The 22138-nt window shown below is 56.2% G+C and overlaps 1 protein-coding gene across 1 annotated transcript in view; it reads left to right on the top strand.

Moving 5' to 3' along the window:
• SLC6A20 (solute carrier family 6 member 20) overlaps positions 1-21918 on the top strand; it is a 30531-nt gene extending 8613 nt beyond the window's left edge. Inside the window, exons 2-11 of the mRNA XM_054594804.1 lie at positions 5100-5240; positions 7000-7091; positions 7514-7741; positions 8345-8455; positions 9854-10095; positions 10793-10955; positions 14996-15200; positions 16825-16984; positions 19755-19920; positions 20894-21918. Coding sequence (XP_054450779.1) covers positions 5100-5240; positions 7000-7091; positions 7514-7741; positions 8345-8455; positions 9854-10095; positions 10793-10955; positions 14996-15200; positions 16825-16984; positions 19755-19920; positions 20894-21046 — 1661 coding nt within the window. The 3' untranslated portion in view covers positions 21047-21918. The remainder of the gene's footprint in view (positions 1-5099; positions 5241-6999; positions 7092-7513; positions 7742-8344; positions 8456-9853; positions 10096-10792; positions 10956-14995; positions 15201-16824; positions 16985-19754; positions 19921-20893) is intronic.
• The last annotated feature ends 220 nt before the right edge of the window (positions 21919-22138 follow it).

The following is a 22138-nucleotide window of genomic DNA, read 5'->3' as shown; positions in this document are numbered from 1 at the left end:
TAGAGGTCCAAAGCCACTTCCGTGATTGCTGCTCCTTTCTGAGGGAGGTGCAGGCCGGTAGAGACATGCCCTATACAGACAAAGCAGAGTCAAAGTTCAAAGGTTTGTAGATAAAATAATAGTCCTGCATCAGCATTATTTCTTATTGTTTATTATTTCTTTGACTTATTTTTTATTGATTTATTATTGTCTATACATTTGAGAGAGAGAGACATGCATTTGTTGTTCCACTTATCGATGCATTCATTCTTTGGTTGCCGTATGTGTCCTGACTGGGGATCGAACCTGCAACTTTGGCGTATCAGGACGATGCTCTAACCAACTGAGCTGCCCAGCCAGGACTCAGCGGTTTTTTGGGTTTTTTTGGGGGTTTTTTTTGTTTTTTTTTTTTTTGCTGATTGCCCTGGGACTATGTAAGAGAATGTCCTCTTTTCTAGGAAATACACACTGAAGTATTAAAAAACAAACAAAAAAAATGGCTACAACAACAATTAGTTATTTCTCACAGTGCTCAGGTGGGCTGTACATTTCTCTACTTGTTTGGCGGTACCCCTCACACGTTGACAGTCGGTGCCAGGTTGGCGGAGCCCTCGATTTTCCTCTGTCCGGATGTTGCTGAACCTGCTTCCGTACGAGGTGGCCTCAGGCCCTGTTCCATGAGAATGAAGGCAGAGTTACCAGGCATCCGGGGCGTGGCCTCTGGGACCACCGTGGTGGCCTCCTTTTCCCCACATCCCACTAGACAAAGCGAGTCCAAGGCCAGCCTGCATTCACAGGCGGGGCCGCCGGCTCCGCCTCTTCCCAGAGCGGCTGCACAGACTGTGGCGTGTTTGACCCCTGGTTCCCATCGCAGAAGGGCCTCTGTCTACCTCTCCCTGAAGCCAGGGTCTCCTAGAGCAGGGCCCATGTCCGGATTTTTACATCAAAGGAGCCTGGGGAACAGTCCCGTGAGAAGAGGGATGGTTAGTGGACTTGTTTTCAAATGGATTGCAAAACAAAATTTTTTTTATTGACACATATTCACAGGCAGAAACATTTCCTTTTTTCGGTGTCCAAGTGCACCCAGTTGTGCTACCGCCACCACAGTCGTGCCCTTGAATGTCAATGCCGGCCTCACCCCTCCCCTACCCTCACATCTGTTTTCTGTCCCGATGGTGTCCCCTTTCCCATAGTGCCATATGCGCGGAATCCCACAGAGTGTCACCTCTTGCTTCTGGCACCTTTCACTTAGCGTAATGCTTTTGAGATTCTCCCATGTTGCTGGGAGCACCAAGAGCTCGTTCCTTTTGACTGCTGAGTAGTATTCCCCACTCAGATGTACCAGCGTTTGTTACCCGTTCCCCCATCGAAGGCTGTTTCCAGTTTTGGGCAACTCTGAGGAGAGCCGCTATGAACACCTGTGTGTGGGCTTTTGCGTGAACATGAGTGTCCGTGTCTCCAGAGTACACACCCAGGGCTGAAATTGCTGGGTTGTGCAGTAAGCGTGTGCCTAACTTCATGAGAAACTACCCAACTGCTCTCGAGAGAGGCTGCAACATTTCACATTTCCACCAGCGACTTTGGGAGTCGCCCAAAGCTTCACAGCACGTGGTATTGTCAGCATTTCTTTCTTTCAAACATCCAATTGGCTTTATTATGTGATTCATGAATCGGGCAGGACCCCACCCAGCAACTAGAAGGGTGCACCTGGCATCTCTGATGTTAGCCATTCTCATAGGATGTGCAATGGCAGCTCCCTGTGGCTTGGGTGTGCATTTTCTTAACACTGATGTTGAGCATCTTTTCATGGGCTAATCTGCCATTTATATAGCGCCTTTGGTGAACTGACTGCCCAAATGTGTTGTGCATTTTTTTCATTGGGTTCTTTTTCTCCTCATTACTGAGTTTTGAGAGTCCTTTATGTACTCTACATACAAAGTCTTTATCAGATGTGTGTCTTGGAGATATTTTCTCCCAACCTGTAGCTTGTCTTTTTATTCTTGCTACACTGCCTTTCACAGAGCAGAATTTTAAAGGAAGTCCCACTTGTCGATGTTTTCTTTCACAGGAAATGCCTTTGAGGTTGTCTCTAGGACACATTTTGATGTTGACTAACCTGAGGTCAGAAGGATTTTCTCCTGTGTTTTCTTCTCGAAGTTTTATAGTTTTGAGTTGTCCATACAGACTTGTGATCCATTTTGAGGGGCGCGCTTTTATTTGGTCTACAGTGTGAGCTATGGGTTGAAGTTCGTTTTTTTCTGCATACGGATGTTCACATGTTCTGGTTGTTGGGAAAAAAATGGCTGCAGAGCAAATGCCCCAGATGTGTGGGTTGGTTTGGGTGGCTGGGGGGCGGGAAGGGTGACAGGAATTGCGGCGGGCAGGGCGGCAGAGCCCCATGCTACCACCAGCGCCAGGCCTGGGACTTCAGACCCCCCGCCGGGTGCGAGCCATCAAGCTGGGGCCATCGGGCAGCCCCTGTCAAAGAGACAAACCTTCCGTGGACCTTGCCAGGCCTCTAGCAGTTACTGTTTAACACCTCAGGTAAAAATGAGCTTTTCTTATGACCACTGTAGCTCCAAGCAGTTTGTGTCAACACAGTCTTTATTGTCAGGGGTATCTTGGGTGGGATCCCCCCCACCCCCCGCAGTGGACTCCTTGCCATTGAGAGGAGCCTGGGAAGGTGCCAAGACACCTCTCTCAGGGCAGGAAGGGGGCATGGCCTGGCAGCGGCTCCGGGGGCCGGAAACGGGGGACAGGAACATTTCTGAGCCCGAGGAGCTGTGGATGCTGAGAGCTCATGGTGCGGGGAACGAGCTCTCCTCTCTGTCTGCGGCTGGACAGCCCCCGGGGGCTCCCGCACGGTCAGGTTCCCCCCACCCCCGACCCTTGCCGCTGTTGCTGGGATGTCCACCCCAAGGAAACAACAGACACGTGGACCGGGCTCTGTCCCGCAGCTTGGTTTGGGGCGGCAGAAAACCGACAGCAGCCTAGGTGTCCAAGGCCTGATGGGAATGACTCCGGGGCCCCTTTTCCTAGTGGACTGTTATGTAGCTACGTCAGGGGTGATGCACAGGGACAGGGGTGTCGGGAGAGCACTTGGGAGGTCCCTGGGTTCCAGGACAGCCTGCAGGCACAATGGCGGCGCTTTTGTAAATGCTGGGTGTTGACGTAAGCATATATGAATTTCATTGTTTCCCTTAAACTTTCAGAGCCGGTTCCTTCTGTAACCATCCCTAAGCCCTGCAGCTGTTGCCTTGAGGTTCTTAGCTTATTCAGAAGTCCCGTCCCCTTTTCCCAGAGGAGGAGGGGGTGGGACCCGCAGGAGAAGCAGTGGGTCAGGCCTCTGCACGGAAGGGCGTGGTGTCAGATGTGGGTGCCCCCACCCACACCCCCAGCAGGCTGCCTGGCTCTGCCCGTGTGTCCGGCAGTGGGGAGGGCGTCTGTAGCTCTACTGACACTCTCTGGCTCCCCAGTGTCACCCAGGACACTTGCCTGCAGGTGGCTCCTTAGAAACCTGTGGGTTTAACTTTGATACCAGTCACATTTCATTAAAAACGAAATTTTAGGCTGAAGGCTACTAAATAAATCAGATGCACATAGAGGTGCTCCGTAAAAGGCGGTGGTAGCCTAGGTTGTGTCTGTTGGGGGCCCCCTTGCCTCCCCACACATACACAGCAAGCCCCCACCTTATCTCTGAAGATATGAGGCCTGGGACCCTGAACCGTTAAATGGCGGCTGAGCCCAGATGGATGTGGCTCGGTGGGTTGGGCGCCGTTCTGCTCGTTCGATCCCTGGTCAGGGCACATGCTTAGGTTGTAGGTTCATCCTGGATCGATGTTTCTCCCCCTCTCATTCTCCCTTCTTTCCCCCTCTCTAAAAAATAAAAATAAGTAAAAAGTCTAAGAAACTATCTTAGGAGGTTTAGGTTACTGAGGAAGACAGTCGCTATTACCAATTCTTGGAGGCTAGATTTTAAGTATTAAAATCTAGCCCATGGGCTCAGATGCACCCACCTAGGTGACTGTTCATCAGCCACATGAAGGTTTATTCCCTGTATATTCCTCTGGAGACCAGAAGAATAAAAGCTTCATGTGCTACATGATGTATCTCTTCTTTTAAAGTTGCATCCAGTTTCAATGTGGCTAGTCCAGCCCTTAAATTCATTTTACTAGAGTTGATAACAAAAAAACTACGTAAGGAAGTGTGGATCTAAATTCCAAATAACATGCGAGCAAAAAATGAAATCTGTGCATGCAATAAAATATACCCTAAACATACAGTAAGGGTATGATGTGCTCTGCAGCATGACATTGTGTAAGATTTTCACTGACATGGTCGCATGTCACCCATGGATGGATGGCTGAAGAGATAGATGGGTGGATGAGTAGAAAAGAGCAAAGAGAGAAGGATGAATAGGTGGGTAGGTGGGTGGATGGTAGGATGGGTGGGTGGATGGATGGATGGTAGGATGGGTGGGTGGATGGATGGATGGTAGGATGGGTGGGTGGATGGATGGATGATAGGATGGGTGAGTAGATGGTTGGATGGTAGGATGGGTGGGTGGATGGATGGATGGTAGGATGGGTGGGTGGATGGATGGATGGTAGGATGGGTGGGTGGATGGATGGATGGTAGGATGGGTGGGTGGATGGATGGATGATAGGATGGGTGGGTGGATGGATGGATGGTAGGATGGGTGGGTGGATGGATGGATGGTAGGATGGGTGGGTGGATGGATGGATGGTAGGATGGGTGGGTGGATGGATGGATGGTAGGATGGGTGGGTGGATGGATGGATGATAGGATGGGTGGGTGTATGGTAGGATGGGTGGGTGTATGGTAGGATGGGTGGGTGGATGGATGGATGGTAGGATGGGTGGGTGGATAGATGATAGATGGGTGAGAGGAATGATGGAAAGGTGGATGTGTGGGAAGGTGGAAGAGTGTGAAAGCAGAAAGGTGGAAGGTAAATAGAAAGATAGAGGGATGAATGGACAAGTGGAAAGATGGGAGGGAGGAAGGGAGGATGGATGGAAGGACGTTGGCAGAATGGTTAGGTGGGCAGCAGAGTGCGGCCCATTGGTAATAACCTGGCTGTCGGCTCTGGGTGCCCACAGGAAGTTTCCTGGTGCCCTATGTCATCATGCTCATCGTGGAGGGAATGCCGCTCCTGTACCTGGAACTGGCCGTCGGACAGCGCATGCGCCAGGGCAGCATCGGCGCCTGGAGGACCATCAGCCCCTACCTGAGCGGTGTCGGTACGTGGGCGCTCTCCAGTCATCCCCCTCCCCCGCCCCGGGAGACCCCCTTCCTGTATCCTGAGCAGCTGGGTGTGGCTGGGAGCAAAGGGCAAGCACAAGGCCAAGAGAGAGCCCTTGAGTGGGGTGGACAGGTGGCCCAGGAGAGGCTGCCCTAGAATATGGGCTGCGAAGGGCTGGTTCCCTTCCCCAGGACAGTGAGAAAGGGCAGAGGTGCGGGTGGAAACTGAGACCACGTCGCTTCCCTGGACCTCAGGTTTGTCTGCAATGAGGAAACGGCCGCCCAGATGGAGCTGTGAGCCAGGGTCTGAGCTAACAAGCATCCTGGGAACTGGCCCCTGCTGTCTCTCAGTAACGGCGTCCCCTGTCAGTGAGCACCTACTGTGTGCCAGGTGCTAGCTGCACAGTATATGTGCATAGGCTCATTTAATCTTCTTCTCACCACTGAGAGGTTGGCAGGATGTCAAACAGAAGCTGGGCACACGTGGGCGGTAAGGGGCGCAGCCCCACAGCCGGCCTGCCCAGGGCTCCCTGGCGCCGGTGTCCCGCGCGCCTCGGGAACGTGGCTAACTGGCCTCGCCCTCGTGCTCCTGGGCTGCCGCTGTCAGCAGGAGGAACTTTAACCGGCGATGGGCGTGCTCTGTCCTGCCCACCCTCCCGCCCCAGACAGGAAGGCAGAGTGACATTTCGGGGGCAAGGAGGGTGTAAATTTGTACGCGACTTGCCTCAGGTGCCAAAGAAACGTGTCCCGTGTCCTCACGAGTCATCTCCTAACCCGAACTGCCACCCCGTGTCGAATGGCTGTTAATGTTTAGCGCGGAGGTGTGTGGTTGACGATGTGCCTGAGCGAGCAATCCCAGGGGGCTTCTCCGAGGCGTCCCTTGCTGTGCAGTAGAAGAGGCCAGATGGCTGTGCCAGCCGCCGGTGAATGTGTAACAGCCGCTCTCCGGGTGGAGTGGGGGAAGGCCTGGCCTGCAGCTTTTGCTGATACCGTGATATAAATACAACACCAGGATCACTTTCAAACTACTTCGTGAGAAGTCCCTGAGCCTGGGGTCGGCAGAGGGGCGCACAGCGGCTGGGGGTGCTGTGGCCTGGCTCCAGAGCACCGCCAGCTGCCAGCTGTTCCTCTGCTCCGCTCTCCTCTCCCCACTCCCGGCCCTGGGTTCCCCGCACACCTGACCAGGCAGGGGACAGCCTCCCTCCTGTCCCTACACCCCCTGCTCCCGGCCACCACAGGGCAGGGGTTGGCCTCACTTCAGGTGACCCGAAGAGGGAGCAGCCGTAAAGTCTGGCACCAGGGGTACTTGGCAGCGACAAAGGGCGTCTAACGCAAGGTTTGAATCCTAGTCCTGCCTGGGGTGGGGTTGGGGGGACACTCGAGTGAGCTCTGGGCCTCCTCGTCCCCCAGTGCAGGGGAAGTAGTCACGCCCACGTCACAGCACCGTGGTGAGGGCCTGCGGTGCCTAAAGTTCTCAGCGCAGCAGCTGCTGCTCAGATCTCCCCAAAATGTCATCAGCCTCCCGTCCCAGAAGACGGGGAGAGGTGGAGGGAGAGACAAGCGCTTGGTGGTGCTCGTGGGCCCTGATCACCGCGAGCCTCTCACAGACCTGCTGCAGGGGTTTTGCCACCGGGGCAGGGGCGGGGGGTCGGTGCGTCACTGCAGGGGTGTCCTGGGCGCAGCGGAGGGGCCGCGGCTGCCAGGGCCCGGCAGGCGGGGGCAGGCAGAACGTCCTCAGCACCCTCTGCTTTGGCACAGGCGTCGCCAGCGTGGTGGTCTCCTTCTTCCTGTCCATGTACTACAACGTCATCAACGCCTGGGGCTTCTGGTACCTCTTCCACTCCTTCCAGGTGAGTGGGCGGCCAGAGCCGGGCGGGAGCAGGAGGGCAGGGCCCCCCTCCCCCCCGGGGACAGTCAGGGCTGGTATGGGTCAGAGTTCTGTTGTCACAGACGGTCCGGCCCTTATTTGTTTGTGTGTTCAGCCCCTTGGGCCCACAGTAGAGTCTGGTGGTCCTCAACCAACAGCGGTAAGGTTGTAAGGAGTGTGAACCTCCCCCCGACCCCCCACCTCTCGCCTATTCCCAAGCCCCACCTGTGCCCTTGACTAACCCTCCCCTGTCTGCCTTCAGGGGCTCCAGCTGCCTGGCATTTGGGGACGAGCCTCCTTCTGTTCCAAGAGCCCCCTGTCAGGGCCACCCCCCGCCCCGTCCTCCCCACCCCGACCTTTGGCCTCAGCCCTCACCTCTCTGTATAACGCTGCGCTGACCCCCAGGACCCCCTGCCGTGGTCTCTCTGCCCACTGAACGGCAACCACACGGGCTACGACGAGGAGTGTGAGCAGGCGTCCTCCACGCAGTACTTCTGGTACAGGAAAACCCTCAACATCTCGCCGTCCATCCAGGAGACCGGCAGCGTGCAGTGGGAGCCGGCGCTGTGCCTCGTCCTGGCCTGGCTCGTGGTCTACCTGTGCATCCTGAGGGGCACCGAGTCCACCGGCAAGGTGGGCTGGTGGAGCGGGCGGGGCCAAGGCCGGCGGGGCCGCGAGGCTGCCCTCCGCAGGCAGGCGAGGGGCAGAAGCTGCGCTGGGGGAGGCATGGGCGCCGTGCTGGCACAGGCCACCTGCTAGGTGACTGTAAAGGTGGCCAGAGGTGCTTGGGGTCACAGCCCAAAATCTCAACACAAGGACTCACCCCCTGCCTCCACCTAGGGAGGTGAGCGTTTCTGTACCAGCCAGCCCCAAACCCACACTCCCCAAGTAGCAACCCCCAGAGGTTCCCGAGTACTCAGCATTGGGTACTCAGCAGCCTGAGCGCGGGGCTTTGAAAGCTCGCCAGGTGCTCCTGCCACGCAGCACAGTTTGGGACCCTCTGCGCGAAGCTGCTTTCAGCGGCCCCGCTACATCACCAGGGCTGAGTCATACGCCTTTTCTCCTGGGTGCCTCCTCCCGGGCTTATACTCCTGCTGGGGCTGACGTTCCTTGAACCCTTCTCTGCCCCTCCGGGGTGGGGTTTCCTGGGGACAGCCGGTCTGTTGTGGGCAACCAGGGCCCCACCCGTGGTCACCGGGTCTCCAGGAAGCTGACTCTGCCCTCTGGTGCCCACAGGTGGTGTATTTCACTGCGTCGCTGCCCTACTGTGTGCTCATCATCTACCTGGTCAGGGGCCTCACGCTGCACGGAGCCACCAACGGCCTGGCATACATGTTCACGCCCAAGGTAGGGGCTGAGGAACAGGGCCCCTGAGGGCGCTCCGTTCATCCTGCCACCATCCAGAGCTCAGGGAGAGGGCGGGGGCGGGGAGGGGGAAAGCTGCCCAGTGCCCAAGAGGCTGGTGCGGGCCCTCCAGGCGGGGGAGGGGAGGGCATGGACTACCCGAGGGGCCTGAGTCACTGCCTCAGCCAGGCTGTCCCCAAGCCCTGTGAACTCTCAGGAATTGAGTCTTTTGTTGTTTAATCCTCACCCAAGGGCACACTCACTGATGTTAAAGAGGGAGAAAGGGAGGGAGAGAGCCATCAATGTGAGAGAGAGAGAAACATTGATCGAATCCACAATCTAGGCATGTGCCCCGACTGGGAATCGAACCCATGACCTTTCAGTTCATGAGACAACGCCCCAACCAATTAAGCCACATTGGCCAAGGTTCAGGCATTGGATCTTCTGTCCACTCGCCCTCTTGGTCCTCGCCGACCCCCGCCAGCGGCTGCCCGGCCCCACGCCTGGCCTCCTGGCCCCAGTCGCCCCTCCTTCCAGCCGGGAGCTGAGTTATCTGCCCTGAGCATCACTCTAGTCTTCTCGGTCTCCTGCTGGCCACTTCCAGGCACCGCTTTGCCTACAGGGGCAAGTCCCCATTCTTCAGGGTTTTCCGCGGTCCTTCGCCCGCACCCACAGCCAGTCGCCATCACTGTTGCCTTTTCAGGCAGGACAGAGTCTTAATTGAGCAAATTTGGCCTCTGAAAACAAAATAACTGTGCTAGCAGCCTCCTCCCCTCAAGTGCCTCACCACCAGTGCATTGCGGGGGCTCAACCCAGACGTCAGACGTGGACTCCACCACCAGACCTCACCCCCCGCCTCTGGAGGTGGCCCAGGCCCGTGCAGTGCCTGCCTCACAGACCAGGGCTCACTTCCTTTTACAGCGATGTTACCCCACACTTTTTTAAAAATTTATATTTAGAGAGAGGGGAAGGGAGGGAGAGAGGGAAAGAAACGTCCATGTGCAGTTACTTCTTGAGCGTCCCCCACTGGGGACCTGGCCTGCAACCCAGGCCTGTGCCCTGACTGGGAATCAAACTGGCGACCCTTTGGTTCTCAGTCTGGCGCTCAGCCACTGGGCCACCCCAGCCAGGGCTACCCCCCACTTTTCAATGGCACGCCCCTGCGGGCGCGGAGCTGTGGAGGACAGGACAGGAGGGACGTGTTTCGCCCGCTAAGACAGGGCCGCAGCACCAGCAGGAGGCTGGGAACGCTGGGTTCCAGTCCTGGCCGGCCTCTGGCAGGCTGCGTGCTGCGGGCACGGTCCTCCACCCGCCTCTCCAGGCCCCCTCCTGCCCCTGACCTGGGACTTTGGGACCCCACCCGGGCTCATCCGCCCTGTCCCATCCCCGCTGGCCTTCCAGATGGAGCAGCTGGCCAACCCCAAGGCCTGGGTCAACGCGGCCACCCAGATCTTCTTCTCGCTCGGCCTGGGCTTCGGCAGCCTGATCGCCTTCGCCAGCTACAACGAGCCCTCCAGCAACTGCCAGAGGCATGCGATCATCGTGTCCCTCATCAACAGCTCCACCTCCATCTTCGCCAGCATCGTGACCTTCTCCATCTACGGCTTCAAGGCCACCTTCAACTATGAAAGCTGCCTGAACAAGTAAGCGCCTCGGGCCTCGACGGGCCGCCCGGCCTTCAAAGCTCGGGCTGAAGGGCCTCCTGGGAAGAGGGTGATGCCAAGAGGTCAAGGGTATGGGGCCAGGGGCACCCCCTTGCTGAGTTTCTTCTGCCCTGCCTCTCCCACCTCAAAAACAACCAAGCGCTCCCTCGCCGAGCCACAGAAATGACAGATCTGCTTTCTGTAATGTTACTGAAATACAGAAAACACCCAGGAGATACACTGTCCAGCAGTGCGTCACAAGCCCCAAGGGGCTGTTTACAAATGTAAATGTAAATTGTATTTAAACTAGTTTAGATTTTGATTTAAGCCAGTTCCTTGGTGCACATGGGCTCGTGGGTACCCCGCGGGCGGCACAGGTGGGAGGCGTTCCCGTCCTCTCGGATGCTCTGTGGGACGGTGTGGGTCCGAGGTTAGAACAGCCTCGCCCCCGTGCGGGTGGGTTCCTCCTGTCATCGCTGTTCCCACCTGAGGCTTCTTCAAAGCTATTCAAAATACCTCACCATTTAAAAGGTCGTCAATCAACAGGTTCCTTCCTCCTGTTGAGAACCTCACCCAATCAGAAAAGAACAGGCAGGGCTACAGGCTGGTGCCCAAGCCTGGGGGGGTGGGCGGTCGGTTGGTGTTGCACGTTCAGCTTTCTCATCAGTGGAGGTCCACCTGACGCTGTGCTCTGCAGGGTGATTCTGCTGCTGACCAATTCTTTCGACCTGGAAGACGGCTTTCTGACAGCCAGCAACCTGGAGCAGGTGAAGAGCTACCTGGCCTCCACCTACCCCGGCAGATACAGCGAGGTGTTCCCGCAGATGAAAAACTGCAGCTTGGAAGCGGAGCTGGACACGGTAAGGCTAAGGCGCTGAGGACAGAACTCGGTGCCCCGCGCCCCCTAGGAAAAGGGAGACCTGACCCCCGCATCCTGGCCGTGCCTGAGCCCGAGTTGTTGTGAAGTGCCTTGAGGTTCATGAGCCCTGCCTTCCTTTCCCTTTCCTCCCTTTAAATTTTGAGAGGACAGGAAAGGACAAAGAATAATATAACAAGCACCCTGAATGAACAATTGTAAACATGTGTCATTTGGGGTTCAGGTTTTTTTTTTATATATATATATAAAAGAAAAGAATGTTTTAGAGACAGAATGAAAGGGCGCTGTGGCTGGCTTCAAACTCTCCCTGCTCAGCAGAGACAAGTTCTTCATGTGGACATTTTTATTGCCCATGTACATCTCTAAATATTGTTGTTTTGTTGGCAGTGTTGTATACGGAAATAAGGGGTCTAGGGGAATACCTTTCTCATTCGACATTCTATTTTCGAGATCCGTCCATAATATGTGTGGAACCTCCTAACTCATTTTACGGGCTGCATTTTATTGGACCACACAACTACATCACGATTTATCTATTTATTTCCTCACTACTAGATATTTGGCTTTTGAAAAAAAAATTGCTGCTAAAGTGATCCTTATTTATATTTTACAGAATTATCTTTACTCTGCTGGGACCCCTTTTTTTTCACATTAATTTTAGGATGAATTTGACAAGTTCCACTGAGAGACAATATTCCTTTAGGAATTTTTTCTAGAATTGCATTGATTTTTTTAAAATGTAAATTGGCTAGAATTAATATTTTTTTTGATTCAGGGCTTTTTGTGACTTTTGATTCAGGAACATACATTATTTCATCACACACACAGGTCTTCTTTTATATCCTTCAGCTAATTTTCTCCTTGAATATCTTGGCACATCTTTTATTAGCTTTTAATCTAGGCACCTTACTGTTTTGTGGCTATTGTGAATGGTGTCTTTCTTTCCTCTTTCTATCATTGCTTATTTTTGTTGCGAAAGAGCTAAAGGTTTTGGTATGCTGATCTTGTATCTAGCAACCTTGATGAATTCTCTTATTGATTCTTCTATTTGTCTATATACGTACTTCCGTTTTCTGTGTGAACTCCTAAATCACCTGCTTGTGTTTATCTTTTCAACCCTTACCTCGCTTTCTCTTTTTCCTATTGTATTTGCTAGGACTTCCAGCACAGCGGAAGCAGAAATGAGAGTGGGCATCTTTGTCTAATTCTTATATTTGATGCTCCTAGAGACTACTTCTAGAGAGTGTCTCGGGAGAACATTTTACAAGAATAGAGACCAGCGGAGGCCCCTCGCTGTGGTTGCCGGGGAGCTACCTGGGAGGCGCCTTGGCCCTTTGTTTCCTTTGAGGGTTCCCTTTGTTTCCTTTGAGGGTGGAGCCACCCTCGGTCTGTCTGTAGTGGACGAGGCCACGCTTGTTCCTCCTGGCTGTCTGCTTCCCTGACCCTCTGTCCCCAGGCCCCCAGCCTTCAGGGCCTAGGTCCCTCCCATTCAACTGGCCCCTGAGGCCTTTGGCTTTAGCTCCTGTTCAGGTTCAAATTTCCTCAATGTTCTTGGCACCTGGGAGTCTTTCTTGCTTACTTGGACATTGGCTCAATGTCCAAGAATCATGTGGTTATTGATTTATTTAGACTGCTTTTCCCCTGTTGTGGATTTTTTTCCTCATTCCACTTCATTCTCCACTGTTTGGAATGTGTATACTCCATTTCTCTCCTTGAAAATTTTCCATGCCTATTGAACTTACTAAAACCTAAAGTTAAATACTGTCTTGACTTCAGAGCACCTTCACCTCCTCCCTCCTGGTTTAAATGCCACATTTGTCCAGCTCTGCCATATTTAAACTCATAAATTGGATATTATTGGTACTTTATACAGATGGTGTTTGTGTTTACCTTCATTAGCTGTCATATTTACTCACCATTTGTTCTTGCGGCCCAGCCACCCTCTGGGGTTTGCTTTTTCCCCCTTAAAATGCGCTTCTTTACAGCAGGTTTTTAATGAGAAATGTTGTCGGGCTTTATTTACATGTCAATATCCCTATTTGGCCCCCACTTTCAGAAATTAATCTATTTTCCAATTAGAGTTGACATACAATGTTATATTAGCTGCAGGTGCACAGCATGGTGATTAGACACTTACATGACGTACAAAGCGATCACCCCAGTAATTCCAGGGCCCGCCTGGCACCATGCGTAGTTGTTGCGATATTACTGACTATATTCCTATGCTGACTTTCCCTCCTGTGACTACTTTTACAACTGGTAATTTGTACCTCTTGACTCCTTCCCCTTTCTCACACACCTCCCCAACCAGCCCTCCATCTTGTACCATCGTTTGTTCTCTGTCCCTGTGAGTTGGCTTCTGTTTGGCCCCCATTTTTTAAAGATGGCTTTGCCACGGCTGGTGTGGCTCAGTGGATTGAGCGTCGGCCTGTGAACCGAGAGGTTATCCGTTCAATTCCCAGTCAGAGCACATGCCTGGGTTGCAGGCCAGGTCCCCGGTGCGGGGTGTGCGAGAGGCTACTGGTAGACGTATCTCTTACCTGTTGATGTTTCTCTCCCTCTCTTTCTCCCTCCCTCCCCTCTCTCTAAAAATAAATAAAATCTTAAAAAATAAAGACAGTTTTCCCCTGAGTAGATCATTCCAGGTTGACAGCCATTTGCTCTCAACACTTTGAAGACACTTCCCTTGTGATTCTGGCTTCCAGTCCTGCTGTTGAAGTACACCCTCCGCTTTCCTCCTCTGTCGCCACCTGGCTCCCCCGTCGTCCTCCCTGATTCCTCTCCTCAGCCCCCCTTTGTCCTCGGCCTCTGCAGTCTGAGCCTGGGTGTGTCTTCATTCATTCCACCCTGGCCTGGGACGAGGGTGGGGACGAGGGTGGGGGTGGGCATCCTGGGTCTGTGGGTCCGGGTATGGTCGCTTTCCATTCCAATAGTTTCCCATGTCTGTGTGTCTTGGTAATTCCAGCTCTTGTTTCTTTAAATACACCCTGCGGAGCTGGCTGGTGGTAGCGGGAAGGGCCGAGGATGGGGGGAGGAGGGGTTGGAGGGAGACCCGTCGCCCTCGGTGGGGAGGAGAGTTTTATTACCGACAGGGCTGAAAATTGTCAGCTCATAATAATCATAAAAAGCAGGTCAACTTCAGTCGGTTTGGTATCTGTAGATTCTCTACGAGTGGGACCTCCACGGCCTGCACCCAGAGCTGACAGGCCCGCGGTCCCCGCTGGAATGTCACTGAGCCTGTTTCTATTCTGAATGTGGCATCCCAACGTGGGCTACTCTTGGGAAGGGCGCTCCTAGTCCCCTTTTCTTTTCCTGCTGACTCCTCAGTCATAGCGGCTCACCTGCTCGGGGGGGTTGTAAATCTCCGCAGCTCACTGTCTCTGGGCGCCCTGGGGGCCCCCCTCAGGGAACCTTTCCCCCAGAGAGGGCTTGCTCCTGGTCTTCTGATGCTGGTAGCCAGGGGACACAGCAGGCATGACCCCTTTCAACCCCTGCCTCTGGGGACGGGGGGGTGTCTTTAAGCAGGAGCTCCAGGCTCCGTGTCCCCCCACAGTGTCCCCACCGCAGGGACCCAGCCGCGAGCCGCCCTGCCCATCCCTGCTGCCTGCTGGCCCGGCCGCCCCCCGCCAGTGCGCGCCTGCCATCCCGCCTCAGCCGCCAGCCCCCGAGGCCTCCAACACCCATCAGTCGCGACGGCGGAAGCAGAAATTACCCAAACATTGTTTTATGATGTTTTAGCCAGAATTTATGTGAGTTGGGGCAGGAGAGAGGAACTTGGTGTCCCCAGTTGACGGAAATGCCTCCTCACACGTATGGACTCCTGACAGCTCCCATCTCTGTCTGCCCAGCCGAGCCCGCGGGCTGGTCTACAGATGGGACATCCAGCCCCGGTGTGCGGCCTCTCGCAGCAGCTCCACGGCACCTCCCCGCCCCACCCCCAACCCTGCCGCCGGCCGTCCTCGGGTGTGTTTGAGGAGCGGTCGCCCCTTGCGTGTGTAACTGGGGTCTTCTCTCCGTGGGCAGGCAGTCCAGGGCACCGGCCTGGCTTTCATCGTCTACACCGAGGCCATTAAAAACATGGAGGTGTCCCAGCTGTGGTCGGTGCTGTACTTCTTCATGCTGCTGATGCTGGGCATCGGGAGCATGCTGGGCAACACGGCCGCCATCCTCACCCCGCTGACCGACAGCAAGGCCATTTCCAGACGCCTGCCCAAGGAGGCCATCTCGGGTAGGTGGCAGGCTGGGGAAGGCGGCGGGACTGCAGCGGGGGGCGGGATGTGAGGACAAACCGATGGACAGGGGCCTTGTTCCTGCAGAAGTGGCCACGGGGGCTGTGGCCACCCATGGTGGCCTCACCTTCTCCACCTCTTGGGCAGCCTGGGCCCTGGCACGTGTGATTCACCCTGTGCATGTGGTTCTGCACCCCACGGGGACGTGCCCTGGCCACCCCAGCCTTGGGAAGAGGCCAAACTCCCCAACGCGGCGCCCAGACCGCTCCGGTCTAGGAGAGAAGCCGCTTTTGTTCAGTTGAGGCATAACAATTATAGCGAGTACATTCCTGAAGCCCACGCTCCATGAATTTTACATGTGTGTCCGCCCAAGTGACCACCACTAGGTCCGGACCCAGAGCCTCGCTCCCGCTCTAGAGAGCCCATCCCCGCTCCCAAAGTCCCCTGTGTTCCCACAGCCACCATTGGGTGTTTGTTTCCCCCTTTCTTGACTCACAAACATGACGTCACACGGTACGGACTCTGTGGGTGCTGTCTTCACGCAAACTCTGAGACCCACCCACATGGTTGCGACCAGCAATTGTCTGTCCCTGTGCTGCCCGTGTGATGGGTCATCGTAAGAGCAGACACCACCTTTGGTCTGCAGCTCTGCCGCTGGAGGGCAGCAGGGCTGTTGGGAAGGAACCAGTTTTCCAATCACCCCCCCACCCACCTGCTCCACTCTAACCCTGCGGGCCCCTCCCCTGCCTTTGATGACACTGTCCCTCCACTTCCAGGATGTCCCTCCTCCCAACCCAGCTCCCGTCCCATCTCCTTGAAGTCCTGCTACCCCGTCCTCCCGTGTGTCCCCCACGGGACAGGGCGTGGTGGCGGGTGGTACGTGGTGGAGCCGTAGAACGGGCAGGTGGGAGCTTGAGTCAGATACTGCATGGGGTGCCCCAGAGAGGCAGGCGAAGGAGACCGGGACAGGAACCCAGATCCTGAAGGACGCGGGGCCTGTGTCTGAATCCTGACTCCGCCATTTATGTGCTGGGCGACACGGGGAAAGCTACTCAGCGTCTCTGAGCCTGGGCTTCCCCGCCTCTGCACGGGGGCTCCCGTGACCCGTCTCAGAGGCTCACGGACTCAGTGCCTGGGACAGAGTGGGAGCGGAGTCAACATTGGAGTCTTCTCTTGCCTTCGCCCTCCCACTTCTGCTCAGACAGGAATCCTCGCCAGGAAGTCCTTTGAGGGTCACCCAGCAGCTGGCATCTCCTGTCCCAGTGCACCTCCCATGAGCTCAGGGACTGAGTTGTTGAGATAAATGGTATCAGGAGACTCAGCCTGGGCCAGCTCCCCCCTCAGGAAGGCCCACAACGTTCTCTTTTCCCTTGAGCTGGTGCCCCCTGCTGGATAGCTCCATGAATTACCACCAGTGACACTGGCCGACCCTCCTTGGGACACCTTCTTCCCTCCCTCACGCCCAAACACACGCAGACGCACACGGTATACACATTCAGAGAGGCCAGACCATGACAGCTCTCCCAGCCCACGAGGAGGAGCTGATCAGCCAGAGTCCCCGTAGCGTCCACGGCTTGGCTGCCCCCCAGAAAACTGGGTGAGCAGGTGCTCTTGTGGCCCCAGGTCTGGTGTGCCTCGTCAGCTGTGCCATCGGCATGGTGTTCACCACGGAGGCCGGCAACTACTGGTTCGACATCTTCAATGACTACGCAGCCACGCTGTCCCTGCTTCTCATCGTCCTGGTGGAGATCGCGGCCGTGTGCTATGTGTATGGACTGAGGAGGTGAGGAGGCCCCGCCCCCAGCTGCTGGGGAGCCGCCACCCCCACCCCGCACCCTGCACCCCACCCGGAAAAGCCCTCTCTCAGCGCACGCTGCACGTTCAGCTCAGCCTTTGTCGGGGCCTTGAATCTGCCCCAGACCACAGATAATTCTCTGCCTCCCTTCCTCTTCTGTGTGCCTGCAACCACAGCTTCCCTATTTCCCGGGCTCTCACCTTTGATGAAAGGGCCGGCTGACCCTGCTGGACCCCACTGGCTCTAACCCTTGACCAACACCAGCATTTTTCAAGCTCACTGACCAAAATCCAGTTGATAACTCAGACCTTAGACGTTGGGCAGACTCAGGGTGTGAGGTTCTCAACCCCGGGGCCCAGTGCAGCCCTGGAGTGTTTACATCTCCCAGTGACAGAGTGGGTGACCGGGCTGGGAACTGCGGGCTGGGAGCAGCTTTCAGACCTGGGGGCCAGCTCTCACGCAGACCCTGGGCTCTGGCGCCACTAGGGCGGCGGTTAGGTAGGTCCTAATGGGGTTCAGGCTCCAGCTGAGCCCGTGAGAACCACGCCGAGTGTGGTCCCAGAGTCGCGGCTTGTTAGAATCAGGGAGCGTGTTAGAATGCAGGGTCTCAGTGCCCCCCTAAGCCTCTGAGTCAGACCCTGCATTTTAACACCTCCAGGGGTCCAAGACCCTTTGCATTCTGGGAATCGCCGCTCGAATGTGAGCCTGATGAGAAGGGCTGTACCAGGTGGTTCCTCACCCCTTCATCGTCTTCCAGACCGACTCAGAGGCGGGTGGGGGACCAGCCACAGCCTCTGGGAGCCGGCCTCCGGCCGGGTTTCCCACTGTCTCTTTGGAAGCCCTGCTGAGGGATTTCCATGATCAAATAACTTCAGGACACAAGTTAAAGCCAGGTTTCTCAGAGCCTTGGAGACAGTTGCGACTCTCCAAGAGGGATGTGTAATTTGCAGCCTTTCTAAAACCTCTGTGGTCAGGAAATGGCTTTTGACCCATCCCCACTTCTCCTCCACAGCTAGTAACATGGATTCATGCCTTTCTCCTGGGAAAGAAGGGGTTCCTGGGATGTTGGGGCTTTCAGTGCTAAACCCAGGAAGTCCCGGGTTAAGTAAGTCCTGGGACAAACTGGTCACCTAGGAAATGCCTTTCTACAGAGAGAGAAAGGTGGGCCATCTGAGAGGCTGGGTGTTTCAGGGTAAAGAGAAAAAGCTGGGGACAGAGGGACAGAGCCCAGGGCCCACTTGCCGGCTCTGGAGAGGGGCACCAGCCCGTGCAGAGTGGGTATTGCTAGGTGATGGGGATGGAGTGAGAAACGCACCGTGTCCTGAGGATGCCGCAAGCAGCTAGACCTGGGAATGACCAGCAGAGGGCAGTCTTTCTGCGCCCACAGCGGACAGCGCCATCTCGTGGCCACTTTGCAACAGGGCTAGCAGCCTTTTTTTTCTGCAGCCCGCTCTTCCCACCTTTCTCTATCCAGGGAAGTGGAGGGCAGGGGAAGTAAAGGGGCAAGAGACCCCAACACTCTCTGCCGTGTGTGGTCTTAAAAATCCCAGGTATTCACGTCACGCATGTGAGTCTTCGCGGCCTAGGGTCCAGCTAGGTCAGCGGCCACACAGGGGCAGGCAGAGGTCTCTGCAGGCTCATGTGGGAACTCAGGACAGGCCATGGGTCCAGGAGAAGCAGGAGGCGGAGGTCGCTGCTGGCAGTCACCCTGCTCCCCCCACCCTCCCTGCACGACTGCTTCTCCCCTCACGGGGAGCAGTTTTAAAGCCCCTGTTCTGGGTCTGCCACACCCTGGGAGCCTTCCAACAAGCCCCTTCTCTGCCCTGGGCCTCGGTGCTTCCCCGCTGTGAAACGGGGAGGTGGCAGGTCAGCGTTTGCCAAACTGATCTGTGTGTATATTGAAAAGCATGTGATTGATTAGCCTGTCCAACCCACAATAAAATGGGCGCTGTGATGCTATCACTAAACTTAGGCAAAAGAGTCCATTTAAAGAAAAGGAAAGAAAGACAGTCTGCAGTGTGACTGACCACAGCGGCGGGCGGCGGCCGCTTGCTCCTGGCTCCAACCACCGCCACCGCACCCTCCCCCGCCCCCGACTCTGCCTCCAGTCCCGGGCCTGGCTCTCTGTCCACCCAACCCAGAAAACCTGCTGTGGTTTCAGGGGACACAGGAGATTCCCCTGGGGGGGGGGGGTGTTTTGTTTATTTTTTAAATTTTTAAATGTATTGATTTTTAGAGAGTGAGAGGAAGGAAGTGAGAAACACTGACTTGTTCTACTTTTCCTGGTGTAGCAGCACGACACTATAACCAGCGACCTACTCAGCCGGGCCTCCCTCTAGGATTCTTTCTAGTGGGCAGTAGAGTTACTGGCAGACACCAGGGCGGGAAGGGTGGGGCAGAGCTGCCCCTGGGGGTCCCCTGGCGGTCCCCTGGCATTGAGGCCACCTGGACCGATGTCCCGCGCTACCTGTTCCTGCCGCTGCTGGGTGCGGCCCTCCGGTCTACGCCAGCAGCCTTCGCGTGAAGGTTGGCCCAGGAAAACGTCTCCCGACATCCATTTCTCTGCGGGGTGGTCGCTTTGCCCCTGCTCTGTAACGGCCTCAGCCCTTCATCCGTCCCCATACCCAGCACCCCTGTCCCCAGAAGGGACAGAGAGGGAGGCCCCATAGCTGCAATCAGACTTGAGTGGTGCAAGCTGGGGTCCCCTTCATCCCAAGAGCATGCATAATCCCGACGTTCTCTCCCGTTTTCCAAATAGATTTGCAAGTGACCTTCAGGCCATGACGGGCCGCCCCCTGAACTGGTACTGGAAGGCCATGTGGGCCTTCGTGAGCCCGCTCATCATCGTCAGCCTCTTGCTCTTCTACCTGAGTGACTACATCCTCACGGGGACCCTGCAGTACCAAGCCTGGGACGCCTCCCAGGTACCTCCCCTCTGGGACCCCAAGCTCCCTGGAGGGCACGGGCCTTAGATTCTGAAACCAGGGAGCTCCTGCCGTGGTGCGGGCAGGTTATCTGTCAGAACATGGGAACGTCACCCAGGGTCAGCCCGGGTCAGCAGAGCCGGGCTTCGAGCTTTTCAACAGGTATTGCAGTAAACAGAGATCCCTCCAGAATTCCCAGTGGGTGTTCTCTAGGGAGCAGGGAAAGGCCGCCTGAGAAAGCACGGGCTCCTGCCTCCCGCCTCCGGCCCGCAGGCCTGTAGGCCCGCAGGCCCGCGGCTCCGTCCAGTGCACACAGGCCTCCCGAGGAAAGGCTGAGCAAGCCCGGAGGCATGGCCCCCGACCCCGGCTGCTGACCCTGCAGGGAGCAGGCTCCTGGGCCCTGCGGGACTTGCCCGGACACTTGGGCTGCCCCAGGGGGCAGCTGGCCCTAGGCGTGGCTGGGACAGAGCTGCCCACCAGGCAGAAGGTTGGCATGGCAGCATTTTAACAGCCAGGGCAGCCATCGCGTGTCCTGGCAAGCCCAGGTTGTCCTCAGATAAGTTGCACAGAGAAGAACTGGCCAATTTGGATTTCGTTCCCAGGGGGTGGAAGACTGTCTGTTAGCCTATGGTGTGAGTGGCGTGAGCAGAGCACGTGAGCAGGGCCCGGCGAGCCAGCCCAGGCCGCCCCCAACCTCTCGGTCCCCTGCCCTCAGCCTCCAACGTTAGGCCCTTGGTTATCCCTGTGGTCACTCTTTACGGGTCTCCCCCCCCCAAACAGTGGTCCTGTGGGTCCTGGCTGAAGTACGTGGAAGAGGGAGCAGACGAGGGGAGCTCGCCAGCCCAGCGCCCCTGCCTGCCAGCCAGCCGCGGAGCTGGCCGAGCGGCCGGGCCTGGGGCCCGCAGGCCGTGATGTTCTCAGAAGGTGGCGCCTGGGGAGGTTCTTGCCGCTGACGCTCAGCTTCTCCTTTCAGGGCCAGCTCGTGACCAAGGATTACCCCACGTACGCCCTGGCCGTCATCGGGCTGCTCGTGGCCTCCTCCACCATGTGCATCCCCCTGGTGGCCCTGGGGGCTTTCATCATGCGCTGCCTCAAGAGGGGCGGAGGCACAGCCTCCGAGGCCTGAGAGCGGGCCTCCCCGAGGCCGCCGCCGCGCGCTCCGTGTCCCAGCTGCTCTTTCCAGGTGGCACCGCCTGGGCTGCTTGTGCGAGTATTGGCCCCAGGAGCTCTCGGCCCCTCATCTTCCCAGGTCCAGAAAGAAGAGGCTGGAACGTGGGGGAAGGAGGTGCCCCCCGGAGAACCCCCACCCTGCGCCCCAGGCGGCCCCTCGGGCCCTCTGCCACCCCCAAGGTTCCCTGGGCTGTCTCCTAGGTGTCACCACAGAGGCGGGTTGTCCAAGGCCAGCCTGAAAGACAGTTGCTTTCTCGATGCTAGGAAAGCCCTCGGATTAGAGCACACTGCGAGCTGAAATGTGGCTGTAATTTTTATGGGATAAAATGGAAGCCACGTTTTCCCCCAGATATGAGAGGGCCATCGTTTTTCAATCGGTTTGAAAAGGAGTTTTTTAAGTGAGTGCCTGAGAGGACAGATCGGAATGTCCCTGGTGCAGACCTTGTCCTCTTTTCTCAGTCACAGTGACTGTGTGTTTGCTGGGTTCTTCTTCGCTAACAGGCTGGACGGGCCGTCAAGAAGGCCTCGATTTGGGACTCACGAAATTAGAATTTCTCTAAGTCGAGGTCCCTCACTGCGGGCCCAGGACCAGTCCTCTCGACAAAAATCGCCCCGACTCCCACGCGCAAGCCCAGCCGGCCTCTGGCACGGGTGCTGGAGGAGCCGCTGCGGACGGCCCTGCCCCTCGTGTCTTAGCGCCACCAAAAAAACCAGCCAGGGCCGCTGGGAGGGCAAGAGTCCACCTAACTTCCTGTTGTATTTGAGCATGACGGCCAAGTCCGTGTAGGAAAGACCAAGAACACTACTTACAATCCATTTAAAGTTATTTATCTGTATATAAGTTTTCTAAAATGTATATAACTCAAACAGAGCATCTTGTAACTGAAGACACCGTATTTATGATAAAGCTTTTATCCACCACGCGCATGTCTCCTGCCTTTTTTTACTGCAGCGAGCGGGTCCTTTCCTCCTTTAACATTCTGTGCGTCCCTGAGGCCCTGGCGGTCAGGGTGGTTCATTTGGGTTGGTTGGTGGAGACACCTTTGAA

The sequence above is a fragment of the Pteronotus mesoamericanus genome, unplaced genomic scaffold, assembly GCF_021234165.1.
Source record: "Pteronotus mesoamericanus isolate MK-2021 breed Mesoamerican mustached bat unplaced genomic scaffold, CSHL_Meso_final scaffold_533, whole genome shotgun sequence".
Taxonomy (NCBI): Eukaryota; Metazoa; Chordata; class Mammalia; order Chiroptera; family Mormoopidae; genus Pteronotus; species Pteronotus mesoamericanus.
Note: the sequence above shows the minus strand (reverse complement) of the source record. Positions and strands in the feature narration are given on the sequence as shown.